This window comes from Telopea speciosissima, chromosome 2, assembly GCF_018873765.1.
Source record: "Telopea speciosissima isolate NSW1024214 ecotype Mountain lineage chromosome 2, Tspe_v1, whole genome shotgun sequence".
NCBI lineage: Eukaryota > Viridiplantae > Streptophyta > Magnoliopsida > Proteales > Proteaceae > Telopea > Telopea speciosissima.
The window spans coordinates 12061535-12078159 of NC_057917.1; the positions used below are offsets into that span (position 1 = coordinate 12061535).

The 16625-nt window shown below is 36.6% G+C and overlaps 1 protein-coding gene across 1 annotated transcript in view; it reads left to right on the forward strand.

The window, feature by feature from the left end:
• Nucleotides 1–4789: 4789 nt before the first annotated feature.
• The window catches only part of LOC122652209 (protein BTR1), a 30176-nt gene continuing 18340 nt past the window's right edge, over nt 4790–16625 (forward strand). Inside the window, exons 1-5 of the mRNA XM_043845889.1 lie at nt 4790–4933; nt 9096–9334; nt 9457–9563; nt 10452–10645; nt 13864–13979. Of these exons, the coding sequence (XP_043701824.1) occupies nt 4852–4933; nt 9096–9334; nt 9457–9563; nt 10452–10645; nt 13864–13979 (738 nt within the window). The 5' untranslated portion in view covers nt 4790–4851. The remainder of the gene's footprint in view (nt 4934–9095; nt 9335–9456; nt 9564–10451; nt 10646–13863; nt 13980–16625) is intronic.

Sequence of the window (16625 nt, forward strand, 5' to 3'; positions counted from 1 at the left end):
TATTTAATTAAAATAGATGTATCGGATTGTGTCAATAAAGATGATTTTCAGGTAATTAGTTTACCTTGAATTTTATTAAGTATTTATGCGAAATAAATGCTTCTGACTCTACTTGTAAGTAGAGGTAACCCTAAGTAAAATGATGAAAAAGTCATCGTCTTTCATTTATAGTTTATTACAAATCTTATTTTTCAAGCTAGTAGTGAGTATTTTTGTGGAAAACAATTCTCATTTTTTTTTTTTTAAAAAAAAATTTGTAGAAAAAATAATTCACTTTTTTTGCACTTAATATATAATCCAATGAGATCATCAAATAACTTAATGATGGCCTGAATAGTACTACTAATATCCTCCAAATTAGCACGATAAAATATAATATCATTAGTTAACAATAAATGAGTAATCTCAGTGGTAGAACGAGCAATTTTGATTCCTTTTAATAGTTTTAAATATTCATAAATAGTCAATAAACGGGATAGACCTCCCATTACCACGATGAAAAGGTAATGACTTAAAGGACAAATTTGTATTATTACCTCTAGAAGGTTAAAAAAAATAAAATGTTTCACTTTTTAGCTTAATAGAGTATATAATGAACGAAATTATATAACTAATAAGTTACACAAATGAGTATAAAAGTCTATAAATTCAAAAAAAATACAAATAAAGCAAAATTTTAGACAATTATAAGCCTTTTCGACATGTCTAGCTTGATTTCCACCCACCCTTGTTCCCTTACAATACAATATCTAATGAATGATTTCATGACCAATAATCATATTATCTTTTATTTATCTTTCTTTCACAAAGGTAAATTGGTAAAGATAAATTATTATATTTAATAGTCCTTGCAATCCTTTTTGCTAGAAGCTTAGAGGCTATTTTATATGCTATAGTGCATAAACTGATGAGTCAAAATTCATCAAGAGAAAAGAAATATTTTATTTTTTTTGAATTAGGGGTAAAAAAGTGTGATTAGTCCCAAAGAACAAGAAAGACCAGTGCAAAAATTATGCCCAAAATCAACAATATTCTTTTGAAAAGAATCATAGCATTTATAATAAAATATGGCCAAATACTAAGATATCCTCCTTAATTTCATAAATTATGGGTAGAAACACTAAAACATCATTTTCCAAAGGAGTAATGGTAGCCGGAAAAAATAAATTCTATAAGCTAGGACCCAAAGGATTCAAGGTAGTAAATATAGAACTAAAATGTTACGAGAAGACTTTAGCAATCATATAGACATCTGAAACAATCAAATCTTCATAATTTTGTATGTAATTTATTGACCTAATATGATTATTAATATTTGTTACCAAATGATAAAACCTAGAATTACGGTCCCCATGGGACACATGGAAATCCAGTGACGACATATTTTGGCATAGATTGGGTTCCTTCTTACCAAATTTAATGTAGGTCCACCCCGACACAAGGAAGAAGGAACCCATTGGAGGGATCCAAACATCCAGTGTGTATAGGTAGGTTCAACTAACGGAGCAACTGAGACAATGGTAGGAGTATGAACAAGGGTAGTCATCGGACTAGACCCAACAAAGTAGCAAAACCTTCAGTGATAGCAACAGAAACATCAAGAGCATATGACAAATATAATGAGAGAAAGATCAATAGGATGACATATATGACATAAAACTAGAGAAGGAAGAAGAAAGTTTTTCACCATAGGATGGAAGCAGTTAATCTTAATAAATCAGCTCATTTGTTATATATATACTTGTGATAATGACCCCATGAGTAGGGCTAAACAAAGGGCTGAGCGTTGATTTCCTTTATGCACATCCTCATGTCAAACTTGGACAATCTCTCCGGCTCCAAGACAAAGTGGGGAAGCCACTTTAGAACGCATGACCTCTTGATCCCGGCCATTACCAGTATGCTCTGTCTTTAAGGTACCATGCAAACTCAACAAGCTTATAAAACATGATATGGCGACTTACCAATCGTCAAGCACTCTCTAACCTACTCTGGTGGCCAAGACGGAGATCGACCGATTTTCTCCAGTCAATATGTAGAAAAATTACATGTCAAGAAAAAGAAAGGATTCGAAATGATCAAGGAGCAAGGTGACTTAGTTTGGCATCTCCCACATCAAGGTGACTTAGTCCTTGGGCCTAATGTTTTCCTTGGACCACATACCAGTCTAAGGTAAGAAGGTTTCATCATTCATCTTCAACCTAGGACCCCGAACCCTTAAATGATCATAATACCATCACTGCTGACACAAAAGAGAATGATCAATCGATAATACAACAACAAAATAAATAAAAAATCAAATATAAGATAAAATGCTTACCTCTAGCACAAATCAAGTGCCGATGATTGGGCAAAAAGTCCAACCCCTCAACATATAGGCATACCTAGTTGCCGCCTAGTCAAAACTCTTGACCTTTGACAGGTCCTTCAAATACCATACCATGGATAAGTAGGTGCATAGGCCATTGTTGTTGAACACTGTATTATAGAGTAGATACAATATGAAATAATGGGCTTGCTGGTCAATCACCTCCAACTTTGAAGGGAACTCTCCTAAATGCTCCTTCTCACCCACCGAAAGATGAAAAATTTAGTGGTCGACACCACCGCTCCGCCAATGCATGAACGAGGGTATGATCACAAGACCATGCCTAGAGAAGGCTGTATCCTTGGACCCCACTGTAGCCACATGCCTCTTCATCACGTTGCAAAGGGGTACTGTACCACTTCTCCACGTACTTTATGGATCCATACTTCTTAAATGTCACTTCATAAGGCCATACAAAATGTCAAGGTCTTCAACGCATGGAAAACGAACAAGTTAAATTGAGAGCTACAATCAAAGGTTAGATTTAATAGTCAAAAAATTCTTCAGTATCCCCAACAACTCTGTAGTGGATCAAGTCATGATTGAATGAGACACGACTTTCAAAGTCTATTCCCAATGGAACTACAAGTGAGCTACGATTAATTGGAAAAAGCTACCCACACACAAAGCAAACGTGATTTGGGCTCACACAGTAAATGTGCTTAGCTTGACATCATTCGAGGATAATGTTACATGCATATTCAAGATAAGGGGCAATTTAGTGATAGGAACATTATACGGCTATACAAGCACAATGTGTCAAGCAACAACACAGGCCATATGGCCATGCAAGCATATGGTAGTGAAATCAAAGTATTACAAGCAAAAATTGACTTAGGGTGAGGAGTCATACAAGCTACAATGAAAGTTAAACATAATATTACAATAGAGCAAAAAATGTTAAAAGGCATGTAAACTACACACAGACAAATTCCCAAATAGTTGGTACACGTAGGAATAGAGTGTATTCAAAATTAAAAGGAAACAATAAAAAAGCTTGGGGATTTACCTTAGAGAACCAAGCGTTATTACACAAGTGGGATTTCGTCTCCTGAAGAAGGTGGCCCCGATACCACGATGCTCTAATGGCCTATTCAGAGTCACTCAACTTGATCCCCGGAGTTTTTCACGCACAACAAGATGTTCAACCGCCTCTCTCAACTCTCGAATACAAAGTACTCGAACTCCGAGGATGCCTTGGAATATCTTATCTGGCTTCAACAACCCTCTTCTCTTTTTATCGGCTAGACATTGTTGAGAAAATGAATTTTTGTATGAAAAATACCATAGGTTAGGTTTGAGAAAGAAAAAAATTTGGGAAGAGAGCCAAAAAAGGAAAAGGTGATTGAAAATGAGATGAAAACCAAGCTTGTAGATTTCGATGATGAAAAGAACAAAAAAATATAAAGTTACAAATCTATTAACACCTTAAATTTATGGGTGTCAATAAGAAAATCTTTTATTATTATTATTATTATTAGAGAGAGTATATTCTTAAAATTGAATTACCAAATGGATTTCTTATTCTTGAACTTTTTTTCAATTGAATTTCTATCACTCTCATTCTTCTCTACTAGCCTTATTTGGCATTAATTTTTTTAGGGAAAACATTCTCTTTGGGGGTGGGGTGCGGTGGGGTGGGTTGGGGATGGGGATGGGGATGAGGTGAAATAATCGCCCTGCCCCCCATGAAAGGCGAAAATCTTGTCCCCTGAGATGCTAGTATGCACTCTCATTGGCTGTCGCACACGTGTGGCCCCTACGCTGTCCTATAGAGAATGCTCTCCCTAATTTCTATTTCAATTTTATGGGGTGATTTCTATTATGAAAATGATTTGATTTGATTTTTACACTTATTGTAACGAAATATAAACAAAATTACACTGAAATTATAAAATATGTGAGAAGGTGTTTCAATTTCAATTTCAATTTCAATTTCGAGATTAAAACTAAAAATCTAATCAAAACAACCTTAATTCCTTAAACATCAAAAGGTCAGAATTTACAAATAAACCTTCTACACGACAAACACAAAGGGCGTGCTGGTCTACTTCCGTGTGTGGCGTGCACAGACGTTTTTCCTTTTTCTGTAATGTATGGGTTGTGGACGTCTCTTACATGTAAAAACAGGAAATAAATACGGGGAGGCGGTTTCATGAGCACCTGAACTCACGCTGCTTAAACCCCAAACAAAAAGATTAAAAAAAAAAGAAAAGTAAATATGAAGCACAGAGAAAGCTGAAACGCCGAACGCTCACCAACGTATTCTTCACTTCTCTCTCCTCACTCAACAGCCAGAGAGGCTCAGAAGAGAAGGAACAAATATCTTTTTCCTCGTTCTTCTTGTCTCACAATCACTTGAACAATGCGAATGGGCTGATCTCTTCCCTCTCTCTCTCTCTCTCTCTCTCTCTCTCATTCTCTCTATTCATATACCTTAGATAAGTTCTCTTCTTCTCGACAACTCAACGCAGCAGAACAAAATGGAATCGCCAGAGTCTTCTTATGTTTCTTCCCCAGAGGTGCAACCGAAGCGATCTGGACCTCCAAAGTCCCCTCCTCGAGGTGAGCTATGCCAAACAAATCTTGTTATTCTTCACATTATTAAAGGAGATCTATTGCCTCTGATTTGACTCTGCCTCTTCTTCTCTCTCTCTTTTTTTCTATGACGGGATTACTAACAAGAGCAATGTGTTTTGGTTTCTTTTCCTGTTCTATTCAGATTATTGTGAAATTATAGACCACCATACTGCCCTCCTTTTTCGCTCCAGTTTTGACCCAAAACCCTAACTTTGGCTTTTAATTTTTGTTGGTGTCCACATGGTCTTGGGAATTAATTACGTGAGTTTGTGCAGTTCCTTATCAAAATGTTCCCATTGATTTTAAATTTTTTTTCTTTTATGTTGAAGTGCATTTAAAAGGACTTGGAATATAAAATGGGTGGAGATTCTGGAATTGATGTGTGCGTGCATGATCGTCTAGAACTGGTGCTCGGTGTCTTAGATCTAGCAGGTACAATCTGGCTTGAAAAAAACTGGAGCCATCGTTTCTGGACTCAATTTGTTTACGAAGTTTCACCCTTTCGAACACATTTGTAGAAAAAGAAAGAGAATATAGAAAAATAATCAAATGTTCTTATGTAAATCACCGTGATTTATGTTTTTTTTTTTTAGTTGCAGTTGCAAAAAGAAATGCTTAAGAAAGAGAAAATAGAAATAGAAGAATACTTAAATCTATTTTGCGAATTTAGACTGGTATGGTAAGGTTATTTTTTCATGCAATCTGCATGGGATTGCATCCGAGGGGTTAATGTTATAGTGGAGAGGAGGAATAAAATACCAGAAAACATGGATTCATTGGTTAGAAAACTGCTAGGGGATGTCAGGCAACAATAAAATGTCTTTCAGGTGCAGTCTTTGGCACAGATAAGATTGTTTTTTCTCCATAAACTCATTATGGGACTGCATCTGAAGTGGTAAGTAATGGTGGAGGAGGGTCAGTGTGCTTGTTACATGATAGAAGCTAGTAAGTCCATCGAAACATTTTTTCTTCTGATGTTGAGTACCTCCCTGGATCCGGAAATATCCTCAAGTTGTCATTAGGGAGATGACTAGAAGTTGTGATCAAGATATAGACTGTGCTTACCATGTCTTTGGTTGCAGAGTGGTGACTAATGTTAACTAGCTCAATGTTTGTGTAATTGTGGCACCATTGATCCAAGGAGCTGTTTATCAGCCAAAGAGCCTATTGTCTTCACATGATATTATATTTTTAATGAGTTCTTATAAATCAAAATAAGATTTTAAGAATAGAAAACCACCACAGGACAGAACCGCATTGAAATAGCTTAAGAAGCTAAAGGGTAGAAAATAGAAGATTGGATATCCTGTAATCCAGCCAGCCGATGGGCTGAATTTTGGTCGGAGGTTGGCCCAACCTACTGGTCAAGTGTCTAAAATATCACAATGATCCAAGGGTTAGATAGGAAGTAATGGTGGTGGACAGGAATTAGAACTTAGTGAAAACAGAAAATAGAAAGTTATTGAAACATGAAAACTCCCATACTCCAGATCTGATTGTGCTGCAATTCTGGACAGATGTAATCCCAAAAGGAAGAACATCATATCCAAAGTAGGGTTGATCCAATGGTAGGAAAGGCTGGATTCTTTAAGAGAAGACTGAGAACACAAGTGGACAGGAACTGACATGCATGAACAGAAACTTAGAAATAAGATTAGTAAGACAAGGAGAGAATATAGACCAAAACAAAACCAAGAGATTGGAAGCAAAGGTGTAGAATATAACTCAATAGAAGAGGGTTTCAGATTACCTTGATCAACACCCACACACTCACCTTGTAGCTTGCTGAAACTGAGAATAAGATGGAGAGAAGGGCGGGGGGATATGACTTGGCTTCACCACCAAAGTCTCTGGGAGGGTTCACCACCGCCCAACCTAGAATTCACCATCTAGGGTTGCTGCTAGCATGTAATCTCTATAGAAAACACAAGTATTCCATCAGCCAAAATGGTCGGGAGGGTCTCCCTTTTCTTGTATTCATAAAATTGGAAGCATATAGTACAAGAATAATAAGGCTTAGCTACTAAGTAGCTCACAATTACACAAAATGGCTACTCCCTACAAGATCTACTTGCTATAACACCCAAAAAGGAAAGAGACAAAACAAAAATAGAATCTACTAAGTTGCTAATAACTTAGGCTCCGTTTGGTAACACTTCTGTTCTGCATAAGTGTTTATGAGCTAGAAGTGTTTTTTTTCGTATTTCTGTTTCCATGGATCACTTCTGTGGGAGTGAAACGTGTTTGGTGACTAGGTGTAAAAAGTGTTTGATGCAGGTGTACTGCCTTGGACCGACCCAAACTCATTTGGGTATCCATGTGAAGATGAATCGGGTCCAATTGGGGTTTTTTATGTTTAATAGGATATTTAATTATTTATTTATTTTAGATTTATTCATTGGGTTTATCTTGTAATTTTAGTTTTAGTCTTAGTTGGCTAAGCATTAAAAGAGTTTGAGTCCAAGTAAGAGTCCCGTTTGAGTTTTAATTAAGGATTAGGATTATTTGGGTTAGGCGTCTCTTAATTTATCTTTAAATACTCTTTTAATCATCGTTTATTTTCAGATTGGAATGAATGAGTGTTTTGAGTTGTTTTGTTACCGGATTGGTACGAACAAGGTCATGTAACCATATTCCCTCTCTCTTTGCTCGATATTCTTCTTCTTCTCCCTGTCACATACCCTGAAACATTCCCTGTTCTGGTGCGAATAAGCCTGTAACAGATAACGTTCGAACCTTCCCAGTTTCCTCTGTTTTCCAATCCTTTTGCTGCTTCTATTTCTCTTTCGTATTTTCCTTTTGCTGAAATTTCATACATTAATTTATGTGTCTCTGCTGGATGGTATTACTTGGCTGAGAAGAAGAGTGACCAAATCCTCATACCAGTTTACGTGAACCTGAAATTTCAGGCGAAGGTTGACACTCTATAGGCTGCCCAAACCTTGGAGTATCACTTCCAAATTCTTTTCTTCCTGAGAGAATCAAACCAAACTTTCAGATCTGAACCTGTAGTTACCGCCAGGCTTAGTTGCAGGTCTTAAACCTTCTTTTCCATGTATTGTTTGGGGCTGTGATTGGATGATTTCAAGAGGCCCAAGTGTTGCGATGCCTTGCTTGGAATTTCAGGTTGCCAGGAGCTCTATTGATTGAGATTTTCCATTCTAACCAGGTCTGGTTCCATGGGTTTCTACCGCCTCTGTTTGCCAGGTTGAAGAAGACTCCCTCAGCCCTCAATTTTTTGTTTTACTTCTTTTATTTGCTGAGTTTCCTAAAATACCCGTTCTTTTATTATTTATTCCCTCATGTCCTATGTCTTAACTTTGCTTCCAACTTCATCCCTACACAATAAATCTAATTAATATTAGGTCCCATCTTCATTACCTATCAATTTAACCCTTAGAAAATTCTGGTTATTACTAAATTGTCATTACCCTTTTATTGTTTGATGTTTGTTCAATCGGGTGGGCCCATAAGCGATCTGAACAGGGTTTCGGGACCAACTTAAACCAAACTTGAACCATAGGTTCAGTTGGGTCCAATACATTAAACCAAAGAAAAATCAAGCCCATCTTCTCTTCTTGCTGGAATTCTGCATCACTTCTCTTATGGATATGTGATTTTGTAATTTATTCGTTGTGGAACTTGTACGCAATTACATTTATTTTCTTTATTTATAGAATTTTCCCTCCTGATATATGTGGGTGTAGCACTTTTAGCTGGTTTCTTGTGGAGCTATACAATATGCATTAAGATTCTTCCAAGGAAAATCTAATTATCAGCAACATGAAATTTGTAGGGACAGTGTGAACTTCACTATTCTATTGCTGCTCAACCTTTTGTGATAACATCAAAATGCCACTTTTTTATTTTTAAAAATAATTAGCAAAGTGCTACTATTTCAATGAGGTGATACAGAAGAAGCCATCAGTTTTATTTCTTTCATGAACTGGTCTAACAAGCAATATTTATATTGCTATTACTCTTCATTCCCCTCATTTGCCTCTCTGTTAACATATATACACATGTGGAAGCATTGGTGCCAATGCTTGAACAAACGCGCACGTGTGCATACCCACTTGCATGCAGACACTCATTTAGAAAGGCTTGTCCTGTTCAGCTAATTGTTTCAGAATTTGTGCTTTGTCAGATTACAAGGAGAAGCCTACATACATTAGATTCCTTGTGTCAAATGCGGCTGCTGGTTCTGTCATTGGAAAAGGTGGTTCCACCATTACTGAGTTTCAGTCACAATCTGGAGCTCGGATTCAATTATCACGCAATCATGAATTTTTTCCTGGAACATCTGATAGGATAATCATGATATCTGGAACAATTGATGAAATCCTAAAGGCAATGGAACTAATTCTTGCCAAGTTACTGAGTGAGGTAATCCTTGTGTGGCTTTGGTTCTTATCCATTAGAAAATGTTTTTTTTTCTTCTGTATTTTATGATTGTAGTATTACTTTATTCTGTCCTCTTTTCCTTCCCCCGGCTGGGTGCTGGTCAGGTTCATGCTGAAGATGGTGACGATGCCGACCCCAGATCAAAAGTGAGGCTTATAGTTCCAAATAGCTCTTGTGGTGGCATAATTGGGAAGGGTGGAGCTACCATAAAGTATAAAATTTTCTACTTTGCCCTCTCTGAAAATAAGTTGTGGTGCTTTACATTCAATGGTTATGAAAATTTACTGTTAAGAATGTTTTAGCTCTTTGGATTTTACTCTTACTGATGTGAATAGAAATGCGCGCATTCAAAGAATTTGGTCTAATCATGGATTGGGAGGCAGAGCTTGAAAGGGATGGTACGTTTAGAATTAGAGTTCCATAGATGAAGTGTATTTGTAGGATCGACACATTAATAAATTTTATAAGATGGTAAAATGTGTACAACACTGACTGTTTTATCATGCTAAAAGTTGGGTTGATGGCTGAAATATATTATCCGAGATGAGTGTATTCAAAATGCATGTGTGGAAAACAAGGGAAAGAATTAGAAATTAATAAAAGGCACTCGAGACGGTTGGAGCAAAAAATGCACTAGTAAGGTGGTGGTAATATGGTGCAAATTGAAGATGTTAAACGGTGAGTAGAGTGGAAAGTTGAAAATGACTTGGATTGTTTACACAAGACGGTTTAATAAACCTCAAAACCATATCTAACCCTGTCTCAATGAAACTTGAAATGATAGCAATAGGAGGGCCAAAACCCTGGCCACAGCCTGGGAACTCTGCCATATACCTGCAGGTCAACGATTCTTCAATTTCATCTCCTCTATATCTGATTTACAAACCCATGACTAGTTAGAATTAAGAACCCAACTTATAAACTGTGAGCTGAAGAGAATGTTGAGTTGTTGACATGATTATAACTCTAGATAACTAGATAAGTATAAGCCATGTCTTTCTGAAGATTCTACTTGCTACTTTTCTTTGATTTGAAGCCATTACAATGAAAATGAGTTTTTTTTGGTCAATCATGATCCCTAGATTTTGCCTATAAGCAGGTCATTTATTGAAGATTCCCAGGCTGGTATCAAGATATCCCCTCAGGATCATAATTATATTGGACTGAATGATCGTCTAGTAACGCTGACTGGGTCTCTGGAGGAACAGATGCGGGCAGTCTTTCTGATTTTGTCAAAGCTAACTGAAGATGCTCATTACTCACAATCTGTGAGTGCTCCATTTTCATATGCAGGTGAGGCTTATGAAAGTAATTCAATTTTTCCTTTGCATTTTTCCCTTCAAGCATTTTTTGCTTTCTTAGTTCTAGTCATTATTTAATTGACCAGCTTTTGTTCATGACAATTTTAGTCAGTTCTTGTTTGTTTTACCATTAAGTTTAGTTAATGTGATTTTAATCTCATAACATTTCACTATCTTAGGTTATAGTTATTCAAGAAGATCTTCTATCTACTTTTATTATTCTGCAAACAGTAGGACTGAATATGAATCTGCAGAAATGGTTGTTGACATATATGTGCAAATTGAATTCTGTAGAATTTCTGCTGGAATCTTTTCATCAAGCTATGTAGGAATGCAGACTATGGAGTAGTAATGGTCAGCTTTTCAATTTGTTACATTCTACTTGATGCACCGTGTTAGAAATTTGAAATTGTTGTATTAGGTTGCATACAGTTGGGGTTTGGGTTGGCCTAGGTGGAGTCCCAGCCACCTTCTGTCATTTTCAGGTCAACCACAGCCCATTATGTCCTAGCTCAACCCTGCGGACAGTATTTACTTGGTTTTGCTTCTGCTATTTATTTTAAAAGATATGAAATTTTGCAATGTCACAATAACTGTTGATCGGAATGGCAACCCAAGAGTGGCTGAATTGGGTGTTGAAGGTCCTTTCTAAACTTTTGAACTAACTTCAAGGTTGCAAAGGGAAAATGGATACTCAAGATTCAGGAAATCATACAAGGCAAGACACAAAATTTATAGTGGTTAGGTCCTCTTGAGTCTTGACCTACATCCACTTCCAAGATCCCCTCATTCTTGGAAGTTCACTATGATTGGTCTTCCAATGGTGCCAATCAAACTCTTATAATATTGTTTGGGATCAAGCCCTCTACAACTCTCATAAAGTTGTTTGAGTTTTACAACTCAATTAAAAGCCTCTTAGTAGGCAAATCTTCAATTTGAAGAACACTCAATAACCCTCACATTAGGGTAGATATTTAAGTCAATACACAATCATGGAAGAAGAACTCGGTTTTGCAGGCTACCGAGACCAGTTAAGGGGGTCGAATTTAAATTCGACTAGGTTTCGATGGGTTTTGACACTGTTTTGGCCATATTTCGGTAATTTCGCAAGTTTCAACATAAACACCTACATAAGTTCACTTATCCACATCGAAACTTGAGGAAACCTGGCTCGAAACTAGGACAAACACTTATTTATGCCAAATATCATTTAAGTAAATGTTTTCATTTACTTAAGATATTTTATTCATAAATAAGCAAATACCCCCTATTTGAATCCAATAAAAATAGTTAAAAAATCAAATTCTAAAAGGGCAGTACTGCATCCAAACCATGATCCAATAATTTCAGAGCCCATTGCGAGAACCAAATACAATAGGTATATAGTCAATCTTTGCATAATAATATGCATAGTTACAAAAATAAAACCAAATATCTTTTATCCCTACATAATGTATCCGCACAAAAAAGGAGACTCCACTCTTGCATTTCTAAGCTAAACAAAGTGTCAACCCCCCAGTTCAAGAAAAAAAAAACTGGATGTTCAGTGGTAGCTGCAAATTTTCAACTTTTAAATGTTGGGTTTTTTCTCAAATCTAAAAATTCCATAAATCTTAATATGATAAAACATTGCTAAAAACCCAAAGAACGATTAAATATTCATTTGTTTTGTTGCCTAAAAATTTATTTCCATTCAGAGCAGTTTCCAACAAATCCAAGATTGCTATAATCTGATTTATATTGATGGAGTTATGTTCCGATCAAACCTTATTCGATACCATATCCAAGAACATTATACACTATCAAAATTGGGTCAAAACCACAAGAATTATTTTGAGTGTTCTCTATGTGAAACTAATGCATGGATTGGGTTCAAAATGTCAAAAATAGGCAGCATAACAAGAGTCAACGCAAAAAAAAACCTACTTCTGGGCCTTGAGACCAAGGTTTCAAGTTAGCTTGGAGAAAGCCCAGGTTTTGACCGAAATATGGTCGAAACCTGGGAAATCTCAGTTTTTGGCTGGTCAAAATTAGTGTTGGCACCGAGTTCTTGAACCTTGTACACAATTGATTCCACAATTTGTCCAAGCCCAAAGTAATAAGTGTTTGCATAAAATATTGCTTAAGGTTGTGTGTGGCAATGAAAGGGTAAGTATTAGCAGCAAGCTGCTCTGTCTATCGACCCACTAACAAGGCCTAAATGGGGTTGCTTAGCAATTGTACAGACAGGCCTACGAAATGGTTGATACTGTGAGCACTGTAATATCTAATTGGTGTCAGTGAGCAACTAGCTCAAATGAAGCCGTAGAAGCTACTCTTTGCACTGGATGCTAGTAGTGCACAAATGCAAAGTACTGTTCACCTATTCCTACACCGTGATGTTTCAAAAACAATACTTCTCCTTCCCTATTGCTTTTCTCTATTAAATGCATTTTATTTAAAATTTTCTGTTTTGGAATTTTCTGTCTTCAATTTGCCTGGGCAGCATTCCATATGTCAATAACTTGCAGTGGCCACTTTCACATGTCTTCTTACTTAAGTTTGCATTAAATTTGTTGCTCTGATCCCTCCATATCGAGAACAGTGCAATGTCCTGATAAGTGACCTTATATATATGTAACGGCTGTTCAAATTTCTTGCATCAAAGACCCTTACCATCATTCCTTCTGAGTGCCAGCCACTATATACTTTTAATATCCGTGAACCTGATCTCATTTCCCCCTGTATAATCTTTTAGGTTCATCTGTTAGTTGACTTGGTTCTTTCAGTCTTTCTGGTTGGTCTGTCAGTTGTTGACATTAGCTTACGACCTTGCATGTAGACTATTTGTTAGAGGACCATAGTATGCAACACAGAGGCCATCAAGTTTAATTTTTTAGAGATTTGTGATGTTATTGTATAAAGATTTCCTTTTATTCATTGGCTTAAAAGCCTAATTGAAATGAGCCAATTTATGGAAATTATTTTTCAAAATGTTAAAACACTACCCATTTTTGTATCAGCATTCAATGAATCGAAAGGAGAAGTTTAAGAAAGTAAATAATCTGGCTATTATATTCCTATTGCTGATTTATTCATCATCATTTTATGGACATGAAAAATTAACAATTGTAGATGTGGTTCTTTTTGGTTGTAGATATATTGTCATGTAGCAAGTGTTAGCTGAAATTACTTTTTTGTCTCTTTACCTTTCCCCCTTTGAACTTCTAGGTGTCAACTTCTCTGGTTTTCATGGTATTCCATATGCGTATGTGCTTCCTTCAGTTGGATACAATACTATAAACTATGGACCAAATGGCTCAGGGGGAAAATTTCAAAATGGCAAGGTTCAGTCAATTCTTTATCTTTTCAGCTTCTGCATACTTATGGCTCTTAATGTTACTATAGATCCCAGGCTAAGTTATCATTTTAATGCATACCATAAAAATGCTTCATAATGCCTTTATAGATTTGATTTTGGTTTCTCAGAGAGACTGAATTTTTCTTCGTGTCATTTGATTCTAAAATATTCTGTCATACCTGTGTATTTGATTCTCAATAGTTAGCCTCAAAGACAACATTATTTAAATAGTTCAATATGATCTTCCGGAAAGCTGATACTGTCCTGAGTTTCAAGTTGTTTCAGTCGAGGTTCAAAAAATGGGTCAAAATTGAAACATTTCGCGAAATGGAAAAAAATTTGGTTGAAATATTACTCATTTTTGCAAAAAAATAAATAAATATGCATTTCAGTGGTCAAACAGTTGAATTTTGTCTTGAAACGTCAGGGCAAGCCTATTTAAGCATGATTACACATATTCAAACCATTAGATTTTAAAAAAAAACCCATAACAAATGATAGTTTGGCTTCAGACCTTAGGTTGTTACTGTACGCTGTAGCCTACTATATCCTTTCTCTTATATAACCTATGCTACAAATAATTTAGTACTAAAAAATACAACATTCAATAAAAGAAATTGAAATATGTATTAATAATGTAGAAAAACCATTTAATAGTACACACCAATGTCAAAAGTGTTTACTCATGTTTGAATCATGGGATTAGAAAAAAAACCCAAATTGATAGTTTGGCTTCAGATCCTATGACATATGATGGCCATGTCGTCCTCTACTTGAAAAATCTCTCAAAGTACATCTCGAGCCGCTGTAGCCACTGATCGCCGAAACTCCCAGTGGCATCCCTAAAAGCTTTAGTTTGACATTATCATTTTAGCAACAAGTATAATTGCATATGTTTTTACCTACTAAACAATGACTGGTTCTCACCTCAGCATTGATAATCCCATGTCTAGTTGAATTTGGCTGATGTAGATTGAAGCATGAAGAAGAACTATGGCAGATTATTTCCGGGATGTTAATGAACAAGAAGTACTTCTATTTATCGACAATATCTTCCGTTTCATCCAAGCAAGATATCCTCTTTATTAGGCAGAATGCTACTGCTGTGGGTTATCAACCTACGAAAAACTTTTCATTATGTTATATCATCAGGGTAATGATACACCAACCTGCTAGTTCTTTTTATGAGGCACAAAAGAAAAAAAAGTTACTGTTCACGCGAACAGTACCTGCAGCACTGTTCACGAGACACTGTTCGCGTGAATAGTGATTTAGGGGCTGATATGGACTACTGGCTTAGAGAATTGATTTTTGGTGTTATTTTTATTATTAGACACTTATTTCGTTTCCTATTTGAGTTGTAATCCTAATTGGGAATCATAGTTAATGTAGGACAGGATTGAAGATTCAACCAGTCCCAAAACTGGATCTGAAATCAGGGAAAAAAAGGCTCAGTTCAATAGGGTTAAGGTTGGGTTGGATTGGTGGATTAATGGATAGGCTTAAGATAAAGGTAAGGTGAGGGAATAGGTCTGGAATGATAGGGAGGTCAAGGGATTAGGGCCATTAGGCAAACAGATCTGCAGCAGGGCAGTTGTCTATGCCGATTTGGTCTGCAGACTGGGAAAGTGGGGTTTTGATGGGTTTAGGGAGATTTCTTGTGGAAGGTGATCTGCAGGTCAGATGGGGCTAACAAGGGAATTGAGTGGAGTTCTTAAAGGGGGGGGGGGAAAGGTTTGCTGAAAAGCTTGAAGAAAACTAATGGCTGGATAGGGCAGGAGAGAGAGGGAATGAAATTAGAAGGTTAGTCAAAAATAGAAGGTAACCTGGGAATGAAGGTCTGGGCAGTAGCAATGGAGCTTAGTTGAAGGGGAGAGACTTCTGAAGGCTTGAAGGCTTGCAGGGAATGAAAACCTGCAGCAAGAAAGAACCACCTGGACTTCCCACCGCAAGGAGTCAGCTTGGATCAAATAACAGCTCCTCTCTTCAAGGATCGAACACCAAGGAACAGCTTCATGGAATCAAAACTTGCATAGCAGCAGAGATATATTTTTTGAATCAAATTGTGGAGCTCTTAGGCCCTCCCTTGGGTTGTCTTTATAATCCTTGAATGAGGTTACATAGCACAATCAACAACTAAGTTGATGTGAAGACTTTCTAATTTAAAAAATAGAAACTAATTACTAATTACAAAAATAGAAAATACTAACTTCTAATTATGAAAATAGAAACTAACTTAAGCAACTAAGCTTCTAAAATATAAAAGGCATCTTGACTGGTCAAAGGCCAGCTGGCTTCACTAAGGCTGTGGCACTGTTCATGTGAACAGTGTTTTCTGGTCCAAAACTGGCCCAATACTTGGGCTGGTTCAAGTCTGGCTCGATGGAGAAGCAGCATCAAAATCGTGGCTGGCTGCCAAGGAAGGCAGCAGCCTTCTTCTTCTTCTTTGAATACACCCTTGGTTCTGCACTTCTGCATCAATAGTTCTACTTTGAGTCCTGTTTTGAGTTTGTTTCCTTTGTTATTTTACTTTCCTAGTCAGTTTAGGTTACTTTATTAGTGAAAGATTGGGTTAGGCCTTTCCTTTTTAGTGTTTGAGTTTATTTTTGAGTCTTTTATATAAGGTTGTAAG